Source organism: Panicum hallii, chromosome 5 (assembly GCF_002211085.1).
Source record: "Panicum hallii strain FIL2 chromosome 5, PHallii_v3.1, whole genome shotgun sequence".
Lineage (NCBI taxonomy): Eukaryota > Viridiplantae > Streptophyta > Magnoliopsida > Poales > Poaceae > Panicum > Panicum hallii.
The window spans coordinates 56,944,953-56,957,637 of record NC_038046.1 but is presented as its reverse complement, the minus strand read 5'-3'; the positions used below and the strand labels follow the sequence as shown (position 1 = coordinate 56,957,637).

The 12,685-nt window shown below is 43.7% G+C and overlaps 2 protein-coding genes across 3 annotated transcripts; one reads left to right on the top strand and one right to left on the bottom strand.

Moving 5' to 3' along the window:
• Positions 1–2,082: 2,082 nt before the first annotated feature.
• LOC112891459 (NADP-dependent malic enzyme, chloroplastic) lies at positions 2,083–7,281 on the top strand. The gene is made up of 20 exons (XM_025958338.1): positions 2,083–2,242; positions 2,423–2,694; positions 3,609–3,729; positions 3,815–3,889; positions 3,966–4,117; positions 4,212–4,317; positions 4,384–4,449; positions 4,564–4,659; positions 4,750–4,821; positions 4,904–4,987; positions 5,116–5,214; positions 5,373–5,420; positions 5,518–5,571; positions 5,660–5,758; positions 5,885–5,974; positions 6,064–6,141; positions 6,384–6,458; positions 6,554–6,644; positions 6,757–6,885; positions 6,980–7,281. Exons 1-20 carry the CDS (start codon positions 2,192–2,194, stop codon positions 7,066–7,068), a joined length of 1,947 nt encoding a protein of 648 aa, XP_025814123.1. The 5' UTR covers positions 2,083–2,191; the 3' UTR covers positions 7,069–7,281.
• A 771-nt stretch (positions 7,282–8,052) lies between these two features.
• Positions 8,053–12,217, bottom strand: LOC112891460 (2-oxoglutarate-Fe(II) type oxidoreductase hxnY-like). Of its 2 annotated transcripts, none has more exons than XM_025958340.1 (11): positions 11,832–12,217; positions 10,656–10,851; positions 10,291–10,389; positions 9,962–10,013; positions 9,647–9,768; positions 9,451–9,551; positions 9,312–9,370; positions 9,132–9,188; positions 8,876–8,921; positions 8,518–8,597; positions 8,053–8,410 (listed from the first exon to the last, which is right to left on the bottom strand). In XM_025958340.1, the coding sequence occupies exons 1-11, from the start codon at positions 11,916–11,918 to the stop codon at positions 8,320–8,322; spliced, it is 990 nt and encodes a 329-aa protein (XP_025814125.1). In that variant the 5' UTR covers positions 11,919–12,217; the 3' UTR covers positions 8,053–8,319. The 2 variants fall into 2 exon arrangements, with proteins under 2 accessions (XP_025814125.1, XP_025814124.1); XM_025958339.1 differs by having other exon boundaries at positions 9,632–9,768; positions 11,832–12,215.
• Between the last annotated feature and the right edge of the window lie 468 nt (positions 12,218–12,685).

Sequence of the window (12,685 nt, the reverse complement as noted above, 5' to 3'; positions counted from 1 at the left end):
TTTGGTTTTGGACGCGCGCGCGGCTCGAATGATTCGTGCCTCCGTTTCTGCATGGCCAGACCCCGATGGCCTCTTCATCCCCGAAAGAAACGGGAAGATCCTTTTCATGCCTGTCTTTGCAGGAATATTGGTGGACGCCACCACAGAATCAAGAGGCTCGATACACACCATCAAAAAAAGAAGAGAGGATCGATGCACAGATGATGGTCGGTTGATGTGCGCTGCCGTGCTATGCTAGTCCACAAACGCATGCGATCTAGTAAGCTCACCAGCCACGACAGCGGACTCTTCTCATTTTTCTTTTCTTTTTTCTGTGGAAAACTGTGGACTTAACAATCGGAAAAGAGGGGTAACTTTACAGCGGCTAACCACGACCATGAGCAAAATGAATGGCGAGAGGCCTGCTGCCTGCACGCAACCACTAGTTGACCATGCGGCGACCAGAGCAATGAGCGCAGGCGAATTTGACGTGTTCGAGATGTCGTTTGTGGCCGAGTTGGGACCTGGGAGTGCGTAGAAATGAGGAGCCCGGTTTTCAGCCTGTTTGGTGATAAGTTCCGCCGTCCTTTTTTAGGTACGGAAACAATAATAACCATTTTCTCCCTATCTTGCAAGTCCCAACGGTATCTTTTAGGATCTTTTCCTTCAAACTAAAATAGATTAAGTCTAAACTTTTTTTTATGCCCAGAGGCTCTCGGAACTTTATCCAATAACCTTCCATTTCACACGCATCCTTACAAACACATTTATACTGGGATCTCATTCAAGAGACCAGAATGATAACTCTTAAGAGTGACAAAATCATCATTTATATGGATCACTATTGATAGATATATCTTCTTAGACTAAAGAAAAATAATATGAATACTCGTCACCAAGTTCGAGACTTGAGGCTAGGTACGCATGCTATAAGATGTAACCTAACCAACTAAATAATTGCATGTATCTAAGAAAAAGAAGTTTTTAGCGTAGAGCTGGTAGAGCTGAAACGTAATTGACTCCCAAAGTTAATCAAATGGTAACCCTATTTTGCCCATGTACGGGTCAAAAAGCACATTAGTTAGTCATGACTGACATCATTTGTTTCTTTTTCTGCAAGGACATAATGTTCCATTTTACACGAGGATCTCACAACTTATGGGTCAAAAAGAAATTCTTCCCCCTTACCTGAATCACTGGCATCCTTACAAAATATATTTATACCAAGATCTCATTTGATAGTTTGGAATGATGAATCTCGAGTATCTCATAACTTATGGGTCAAAAAGGAATCCTTCCTCTTACCTAAACCACAGGCACCTTTACAAAATATATTTATACCAAGATCTCATTTGATAGATTGGAATGATGAATCTCGAGATTAATAAAGTTATCATATAAATATGGATCACTATTGATAGAGACGTCTCCTGATACTAAAGAAATTTTTTTATGAATTCCCATCGCCAAGTTCGAGAAAATTTTTATGAATTCCCATCGTCTAGTTTCTTTTTAGGTACCTACATGTCTTCACTATTGACATATGTAATCTAACCAACCAAATAATTGCAGGTTCCTAAGAAAAAAAAACTTTTCAACGTAAAGTTAAAATGTAATTGGTCCATGCATCTAATAAAAGGTAACCTTATTTTGCCCATACATGGGTCAGAAAAGCACATTAGTTGGTCATGATCGGGATCAAAATGTGTTTTTTTTTTGCCGGAAGGGCAGCCGGAAACCGTACGACTCACCAGCAGTACAGTGTGGAAGGTTTTTTTTTTTTTTTTTTGAGGTCGTGTGGAAGTTGGGTTAACGCTCCAGCCGACTAAACGAAGTGCTAGTCCATTGAACCATTCCATTTGCAGCCGACTAACCCACCGCACAATGAACTGGACCGACCCGGCCAGAGCCGAGGTTCATCGAACCACACACCACAGACCACACAGATTACCGGGCCACCCGGGGTGGTGAACTACTACGGGAAGCACCGCGTCCAAACCCAAACGCCGTGAGCCGCCGGCACCGCGCGTCCCCTCCCCCGCCGCCCCGTCCACGTGCGCCGCACACGCGGAAAACTACGCCGCCCACCTCCTTTTATACCCCGCCTCCCTCCCATCGCCACCCGCATTCCCCTCTCCACGCAGCTCGACTCCGAAGAGGGAGGAGGAAGCCAGCTGCCACGCCACCCGCTCCCGCCATACCCGCCGCCACCATGCTCTCCGCGCAGGCCGCCGCCGCCGCCGCCGTGTCCCCGGCTTCCCTGGTACGCTCGACTAGCCGCCCCCGTACCTTCCCCGCTAGCAATTCGCGGCGCTTTGGGCGGCGCGCGTTCCGGGCCGCGCAATTGCGGCCCGGTCCCCGCCCAGCCGACTCGCTGCCATGCTGGTTGCTTCAGCTCGCTCTAACCCGGTGCGCTCTGTTTGCGCGTGTTTTGTCTCCGCAGTGGAAGCGGGCAGGAGGGAACGAGGGCGGGAGCTGCGACGGATGCAGGACCTACAGGGAGTCCGTGCGGAGGCGGGCCGCGGCGGTGCGGGTGCGCGCCGCGGCGCCGAGGCGGGTGGAGGCCGTCGCGATGGGCTCCGCCGCGGAGACCGAGAAGGAGCAGCAGGAGGAGGTGGAGGTGGCGGCGGCCAGCGGCGGGGTCGAGGACGCCTACGGCGAGGACAGGGCCACCGAGGAGCTGCCCGTCACGCCCTGGGCCTACTCCGTCGCGAGGTGAGCGCGGGGGTGTTGGATTTGGGAACTCGGGGATCGGATCTGGGTCTGGGGGCGGGGGCGGACGTCCCGATGCGCCGATCCGGATTTGGTTGCTTTTGCTGCTTTGGTTCGGGCTCGTGTTGATCCGGGTTTGGTACGCGGTTTACGCCGCGTGATGCTGACGTGTCTAGAGTGTGGATGCGTTGGGTTCGCGCTCGCCTTTACCTTGCGTATATTGTGCGCTTGTGCCGAGTCAAATCTATTTTGCTTGATAGTGCTATCGGGCTTGACTTGGTAGGTTCTTGTGTCGTGAAGCCTTCAGCCAAGGGGAAATTGTCCCTTCAGTCTGCTCTTACTTTCCATAATTTATCACACTATGCTTCAGCTTTAACTGCGCTGTAGTCTGATCATTTCGATTTGTTAAATTTTCATCGGCATAGTTTTGGGTTGATTCCTGGAGTTATCGAGCTATTTACATGTGATTTTCTGCAAGTTACAGTTTAGGAATCAGATTCGAGTCACATATGTACTCATATTGAGTAGGTCTGGAGTTGTTGAGCAAAGGCAAGAATTGCCTGCTTCGTTTTGTTTTTTTCCTCTTTCTTGCAAGTATATTCTAATATGGCCCACGGTGATACTTTGTCTTGTTTCCTCCACTACCTTTCGACAGTGAAATCTGATGGAAACTGATACTAAAATACGACCGAATGGTATAATAGTAGGAAATTGAAATTGTCACGTAATCAACTGTAAATGATAACCAGCGCTGCACACAATGATATCTTGTCAAGCAGCAATATGACCATGTCACCAGTCACCCAAAGAATAAAAAGGATCTGGTACTCTGTACAGAGTTCACCGTTGGTTGCAAACATAATATGCTTCGTTCACATGGTCGAAAAATATGCTGACGCGTCTTATTTATATAACAGCGGTTACACCCTTTTGAGGGATCCACAACACAACAAGGGTCTTTCCTTCACTGAGAAGGAGCGGGATGCACACTACTTGCGTGGCCTTCTGCCTCCGGCAGTTGTGTCTCAGGACCTCCAAGTATGGGCGATACTTGCTAACACCCATACTAGTAATTGTGCTGACATTTTTTCAATACCTGAAGATCACTTTAATGTGTATGTAGATTAAGAAGATCATGCACAACTTACGGCAGTACCAGCTCCCTTTACAGCGCTATATGGCCATGATGGACCTTCAGGTAATCCCAGTTATTATTTCATTTACTCTTACGAAAGTGTACTTGCTGCATTGTTCTTAACACCTTCTGTTTTCAGGAGAGAAATGAGAGGCTTTTCTACAAGCTTTTAATTGATAATGTGGAGGAGCTGCTCCCTGTGGTTTACACACCAACTGTTGGTGAGGCCTGCCAGAAGTATGGTTGCATCTTTAGACAACCACAGGGTCTGTATGTCACCCTGAGGGACAAGTACGTGTGCCTATATTTGCTTGAATTTTACAATAGTTATGCAATTGTCTTCCATCTGCCTATTGGATCTGGACTGACTGTAGGTGCATTACAGGGGAAAGGTCCTGGAGGTTCTAAGGAACTGGCCCCATAGGAACATTCAAGTTATTGTTGTCACTGATGGTGAGCGAATCTTGGGACTTGGAGATTTGGGTTCTCAGGTACGATTGTCTTATTAGTTGCTTAATTCTGGGCCTTTGCTTATGTTATGCTGAATCCTTCTATAGGGAATGGGAATTCCTGTAGGCAAACTTGCTCTCTACACTGCCCTTGGAGGAGTTCGCCCATCAGCTGTAAGTGTTCACATCTTTACTGCCCCCACCTTTTTGTTTATTTTCTTGTAATGATCCTGCATGTTTGGTACCAACAAACAAAAGCTGTCTCAAATTATGATGCATTACTTTCAGTGTTTGCCTATCACAATTGATGTTGGCACAAACAACGAAGAACTGCTTAAAGATGAGTTCTATATTGGACTTCGGCAGAAACGTGCAACTGGCAAGGTATGCATTTGTGATAAGTTTGCAGGAAGTAAATAGTTGGCAAAATATCAGACACTTGAGGTCTTACGTGTGCATTTTCCTTAATGGCAGGAGTATGATGAACTTATGGAAGAATTCATGAGTGCTGTGAAACAAATCTATGGTGAGAAAGTCCTCATTCAGGTCAGTCACAGATTTTCCACTGTTGCTATGTCAGATCAATTTACTGTTGCCACAAAATGTAACTGTGGATTTTTTCTGACAGTTTGAGGACTTTGCCAATCATAATGCTTTTGATTTGCTTGCAAAATATAGCAAGAGCCATCTTGTTTTCAATGATGATATCCAGGTAAATGGAACCACCCATGATATTTTCCTTTACTGTTACCAGGTGTCATCCTTAGTTGAGTCATCGCCATCCTCTGGTTTGTTGCCTTTTATGGTTGTGTACCAATATGGAAATATGGATGATTGCAGGGCACAGCATCAGTGGTCCTTGCAGGTTTGTTATCAGCACTTAAGGTGGTTGGTGGGACCCTAGCAGAGCACACCTATTTGTTCCTTGGCGCTGGGGAGGTTAGTCATAGCTCATCTTTGCGGACTTTTTATTTGTCCCTTTGCCGTTAAACTATTGAAGATATGTACCTTTTGAATTGAAATTGTGCCCATGAATGAGATTATTTACTTTAGAGTTTAGACCATCAATAAGATTCTGATTATTTATGTGTTTGCAGGCTGGAACTGGCATAGCCGAACTCATTGCTCTCGAGATTTCAAGACAGGTAACTTGCCACATGTTTCAGAATCTGAATGTGGGAAAGCCAGTTTCTGTACTTCCAGTGCTTACTGCTAACGCCTACTGGTTTGATCTATTTATAGACAAAAGCTCCGATTGAAGAGTGCCGCAAGAAGGTTTGGCTGGTGGACTCAAAGGTTTGTAACCAAAGGAATATTCACAATTGCTAATGCAATATTTCTTCACCTGTTTATCTGTCAGGCTGATACAATATTTTATATATAGGGTTTAATTGTTGATTCCCGTAAAGATTCCCTTCAGTCATTCAAAAAACCTTGGGCACATGAGCATGAGCCTTTGACGTCCTTGTTTGATGCTGTCCAGGTACCCACTGTTCATGCATGTTAAAGATTGTGATTGAATTCACCAACAGCTGCTGCCTTTACTTAAACTATCCTTTTGGTGCTGTTTCATCAAAATGTTACTAATGTTTCTCTATTTATTCTCCAGTCCATCAAACCTACGGTTTTGATTGGGACATCAGGTGTTGGAAGGGCATTCACAAAAGAAGTTGTTGAGGCAATGGCTTCCTTCAATGAGGTAATTTTTGCTACCCAAGCTATAATGTTCAGGTTTTATATTACAAAGGTGGTTGGCTAACCTATGACATCTCCAAAATATAAATACAGAGGCCTGTCATCTTTTCACTGTCAAATCCAACCTCGCATTCTGAATGTACTGCTGAGGAAGCATATAACTGGACTCAGGTGAGCTCTCTCAGCACTTGGCTGAGTCAGATCTGCAAATTTGTTTGCTCAAGTGTGACCATTTGACAGTCCTCACTGTCCAAGTACCATTTGAAATGCCCATGTCACTAGTGAAAATGATTTGTGTTTAATTACATCTTTATAAAATCTGACCTAATTGGCCAGAAAAAAGAAGCATGTCTGAATTCGAGAAAAGAAAAGCTTTGTGGAGTATAATAGGACCTATCTCTCTTTATTTGCAGGGCCGTGCTGTATTTGCCAGTGGTAGTCCATTTGCCCCTGTGGAGTACAATGGGCAAACTTTTGTACCTGGGCAGGTAGTTCTTGTTTCTAATAATTCTTTGAGGCAGTCCAAACCTTGCTGTTTGAAAGCATAAGTTCACTACTAACTCAGTTGTGCTACTCATGACAGGCAAACAATGCTTACATTTTCCCTGGGTTTGGCCTTGGTCTGGTTATCTCTGGAGCCATCCGTGTCCACGAGGACATGCTTCTTGCTGCCTGTAAGTACCTTCTTAGTGGAGCCACTGAACATACAATTTATCCAAATGTAGAAATTGGGGAGGGGGGTTGGGTGTGAAGCAATCTCATGGTTTTAAAATTCACTTAAAACAGCGGAAGCACTAGCTGATCAGGCCACTCAGGAGAATTTCGACAAGGGATCAATCTTCCCACCTTTCACCAACATCAGAAAGATCTCCGCTCGCATTGCTGCTGCCGTGGCTGCAAAAGCCTATGAGCTCGGTATGTCCCCCATCTGTTTCCCTCTGTAGGCAGCTACATTGCCATTACAAATCTTTCCATTCACCTCCAAATCTCATAAAACTTTCCTCTGCAGGTTTGGCGACCCGTCTGCCTCCTCCCAGAGACCTGGTGAAATATGCAGAGAGCTGCATGTACACTCCTGTCTACCGCAACTACCGGTAGCGATGCGGGGTTCAATTTTGCAGTAATAAAAACCTATCAATGCAGGGTACTGCAATGTTGTTGTGCCGCCGTATGTGTATGTGTATGTTGTTCGTTGTCACCGCTGCTACCAGCCTTGTTTACTTGTTGCTGGTGCTGCTGGTAGACACTGTACCTGTCAATGCATATATGATATGGTGTAACGTTATGGAAGCAGACCATCTTGTGTGCCAATGTTTGTTATTCTTCCACACGGTTATGACTTTTGGCTTGCAGATGAGATATCTGAAAGAGTCGAATCGCTGTCGCAAGTATGCTAGCAGTGAAAACAAATCCAGATGGCACAACTAAAGCAAGACCACAGAAAACTGCATATTGGCTCAAGCCTGTAGAATCAACAAGCCATTGCAAGTGATTTTCATCCTGCTGCCTATGCTGCCAGTAGAGCCTCGGGCCTCTATAATATCAACTTCTGTTCCTGTGACAATACACATTTTAAGATGCCTTCATAAAGATATTTGGCAATTTTTACCAAAACACGTTTCTAAAACGATTCACCTTTTATAAATTATGGAGAAAATGCATTTTAAGAAACGTGGTCGAGTTTGAACATGTAGCACGTCACAGAAAGCTACTAAGTTGGACAGTACCCATTTCTTTCTGGAGGGGAGCATCGTCGCGCCATTTTGTTGGATAGAGCGTGGTGCCCATTCCTTTCTGGAGGCGAGCATCGTCGCGCCATTTTTGTTGGATAAAGCTGATTCCAACCAGGATCATGACACAGCAGATAGCCTGACACCACGCACCTCTCAAAGTTTTGGCATATGCCGCACCACGCGGACCGGTCAGATTCAGACCACAACAAAATGGTCCCCAGGTGCACCGAACCATCCGTAACAGTCCCGACACGAGAATTATCCCGATGCTTACGGCCATCACGTCGAAAGCTATTGCCAGAAAAGCAAAGGGACCTCCTCAACAGCGACTAAGGATAAGCTCGGGAACTTCAGAACAGCAAATCACCATACACGAGAACAGAGAAGTCCCTTCTTGACTCTCCTCTTCAGTCTTCATAGTACATAGAGAACGGCATCTACAAAACTGCTATGCATTTATACTGATACCGTGATACACTGGTAATGGTGTTACTACACACGTAGTGCCATCCTCCACACTACTGTGTTACTGAAGGTTACAAGTAAACACTGGATGGCTGAAACAGAAGCATCAGTAAGTAGTGGCAAAAAAAAAAAGGTAGGAGTAGGGCATCCTTCAGGCCTTGCCGTCGCTGTACGAGCTCAGATCTGCATGAGTGTCCTTGTAGCGCTGGGACAGGTAGGCAGAGCAGGTGATCGGGGGGAACCTGAACCAGGCAATGAGAATTGCAAACTTTCAAACCTCATGGCCTCATCAGATAATCTACTGCAGATGGCTAACTTCAATAACCATCTGAAGGGAGCTAGAGCTTACTTTGGAGGATTCGTTTCAGATTTGCAGGTTGGCAGGCACTCAACTACGCAGTCGTGGCTTGGTTCCACAAAGTAGGCTATCTGTTCCAGACAAGGGAAACGATCGTGATTAAGATCATCTAATTTAGGGCATATCACCAGACATGCTTGTGTTCGGCCATTCGGGACAACTGATGAAACAGAAAGAACTTAAGGACAAATGCATTTTTTTCCTTTTCATTTTGCAAAGAGATCTTTTTCATATTGCAAAGAGACTTGTAGGTTACAATATGCATAACTAAAATCTGACCTTTTTATTTAATTAGTTTCTGCTTGATAGGGAAGTTCATCATTTTGATAGATTTACAGTAATAGCTTACCGAGTAGCGTTCTCGTCCATCTAGGACTACTCGATGCAAGGTTGACCTACAAGTGTGAGAAACAATTGTTATGCACCATAAGAGAACAGTAGTAAGAAGAGCATGAGAAAAATGTTCATCAGCTAATGTCTTCCTAAAATTGACAGCTTGGTGTGGAAGCAACACTATTTAGTTCTCCCAACAATAAGTAATAATAGCATCTAGATGCCAGTAAGAAGTACGATCTCGCCACTTTGCCAGAGATATGTTTGCCTACCTGAAAATGGAGTTACTCCACCTTTCGAGCATATCACCAAGATTGACGATGAATTCTCTGAAAATCAAGGTCAAACACGTTATGGGTTATAATTGTCAGGACAAATTTCATGCGTTTACTTTCCAAACACATAGCTCATAGTGAGACGTCCATAAAGTAATTGAATTAATATACGTTTACCCTTTCATGGGAGCTACATATTCCCATACTTGAGGTTGAGCATTCCTGTCCTTACATATCTGCAGGATTCAGAGGGCAAATCCTAGTCAAAGCAAAGCCACGACAAACATAACAGAAATATTGTGTTAAGTTGTATTACTTGAAGTCCAACTACATCATCGGTTGCCAGGAGAGTTATTAGGCCATAATCTGAATGCGCTCCTGCTCCATAGACACCCTTTGCAGGATTTGACACTCGACCTGATGATGAAAAGAACATCAAACAACAGAATTTCGTTATGCTCCTTGCTGATAAATACCATTTGACATGAAGGCATGACCTGTATTTTGTCCACCTTCATAATGTAAGAGCCTTAAAGTGGCTATAGGCTTGGCAAGCATTTCGGGTCTATCAAAGAAGTCCACATCTAGGTCCAGAGCAAGAGCAATGATCCTTGCAACTGATTTTGCTACTCTCCTGAAATGGGAACAGTAACATCTCTGATCCAAGAAACTGAAGTTCATTACCATACTTCTATTATCAAGATATGAGCAGATTTGCAACCTCATGGATCATCATTATTCACTTTGTTAAATTTAGAACTGACTGATATAATTCATGTGCTTCTATACAAAGTGTTATTTCTGAAGTCAAGGCACAATGAACTCACAATGCCTCCCTGTGATATTGCTCCATCACCTCCCTCCATTTTGGCAATACTTCTGATAGGGCGATAGGGAAAGTATATGTGAAACAGGTAAACACAATGCAATGCTGTGATAATCAACAAACTAAACATTAAAGGAAACATAAATTAAATGACTTAAATGAGCAGAGAAGGACTAAAGAATCTATGTGGCAAAAAACCAATATAGAAGAGTTGCACTAATCTACAGCTGTGTACCGTGTCACCAAGTTTCAAGCATACAATAAACCATCGTATCATTAATCATTCAGTTTTGTCAATGGTATCTTTAAAAAAGGGGAAAAGAGCTACACCTTCAGTAGGCCACTGATTTGGACCATAAAATGGTTTGTTTGCTTCTGGATTATCTGCAGGTACCTCAACTCCTATATAATATCCTTCCTTGTAGTCACCTGAAACAGATCAAGTGCATACGATTATAATGTGTAAAATAACTGAATAAAGTACAGTACGTAAACGAAGGGCATCCAGATTAAAGCGTGATTTCCCAGTGCAGTTGCCTCTACAGAGTTTTTTTTTAATCCTATCCTTTTGAAATTAGTACTGATATAACCAATCAAGATTTTCATCACTAGCAGTGTAGCGAGTCTCTAACATGTATACACACAATGAAAAGTAAATTTATGTGCAGTAACAGTGTGGAGTTCGAATAACTTACCGTTCACTTGATTTTCTGGATCAAGAATTTCATCAAGCATGGGTGTATACCCTCGATTCTTCTCGTCTCGGAGAAGCTTCATTTTCTCACTGTGGGGAAGGTCAAAGAACTTCTTGCTCTGGGCAAAAACTTCATCCATGAACTCTTGGCTTATCCCATGATCGACAACATAGAAGAAGCCTGAATCCAGGCATGCCTACCAAATGATATCATTCTTTTTAGGAAAAAAGTTCTTACATGGAGCTATTAGAAGAAACAGAACCAGCAGAGACATACAACACTTGAGCGCTCAGCCGCTAAAAATGCAAACTGTAACTTGTTAAGAAAGCAAATAAGTTCTTCACACATATGTCAATCATAAATCATGCAGACCGGATTTCTGTGGCCCAATCACCCAAAACTAAATTATAGCCAGTCAAGGGGCAACAACTGAACAAATTATGGATCAAGAAATAACCATACGAAAATCTAGAACAGAAAACTGGGAATGACATTTCAAGCTGATGCATGTCATATGTCACTGTTTTACTCTTTACCAATTCAAAACAACATGCAAAAGTGGTAACATGCATTTTATAAAGATTGCGCGGTAGGGGTAAGATGTCGTCTTGGCATAGTCAAGGATTCTAACTGAAGACATACTCCAAATAAAGAGAACCAAGTAGTGCAAATCCTTCGGAGGCAAAGGTGTTGCCTTTTCTGTTGACAGACCAATCAAGTAAACAAATTGCAAGATGGCAGGTCACTCTCGTCAGCACAATCTTTAACGAATCTTAGTTTCAGTGCAGAAGATTTAAAGGCACAATAGATCATGTACGAAGTGAAAGCAACAGTTGACTAGTGATACTTCAATTAGTATAACATGTATTGGAGCGAAGTCCATGTTTTTGCTGAACTTGTTTCACTGACAGGTAACAACAACTCAATTCTATTAACCTTCCTTACGAAAAGCAAAGAATTATAGCAAGCAGATTCCTAACTCCCTCACTAAAAGAAACAAAATCCTACCAACATGCCATGATAAAAGTTTGAAATTGCCTTTGTGTACGGACAGAGAGTCAAAAAGGTGAAAGATTTAGCGGTGTGATCGTAGGTCTCGAGAAAGAAAGTTTCAAGTTTTCTGCTATTCGTACACCTGTTGACTAAAATTGCGATAATCAAGAAAGAACCCCGGACCTGCTTGAGGAGCGCGACCGATTTCTGGATGTCCGGGTCCGCCAGGCTGATGCAATTCAGCTCAGTCCTCGAGATCGAGCTCTCCATGCTCGGCGCTCTCTGCCGACTCTCTCCCTTGAGGCTCTGACCCCTCTTAGATTTGCCGCTCTTCTTTTGCTCCCTCCTTGCCGCGCCGCCGCCTACCCTCCTCTTTTCCGGTAGCCGCCTCTTTTTCCCGATGCGCGCAGGCAGAGCGCAGGAGTTGCCGCCGGATTGGAGTGGTATGGCGGGACGATTTATCGGGTAGGTGACCCTGGAGAGGAAGGTTGGTGGAAAAGGGTTGCAAAAGCCAATGCCAAGACCAGAAGTGCTTTGGCAGAGGGACCCAATCTCTTTGGCCACCGGGTGCCTTGGATTTTGGACCAAGAAAAACAAAACTCCTTCTTATTTGTTTATTTATCGTGTCTTCTTTCTTTACTTTTAACACTTATGCTTTCTTGTGTGATTATGAGAACCTAATCTGCCCAGACCCAACCATGGACGGACAGCCAATTTCCCTAGCCCTTTTCTTCCATGACGAATGACCGGTCATGGAGAATGATTATTTTTATGTTATCTGGTGTTGTGAGAATCTAATCTACCCCCTCTATCAATTAAAAAAAAAGAAAAAGAGAATCTAATATACTCCACTATAGTGTCATGGAGTAGCTCCAAAGCAGCCAATTTTCCTTCCTATTTTGTTACTTGAAATGACTGGTTAGGAAAGATGATTATCTATTTTTTCATTTTGTTTTTACAATCTAATTTGTCTTCTTTAGGCCAATGTCAATAGGGAATTTCATATTAGTGCTTTTAAAAATATGCCGCATGTGCAA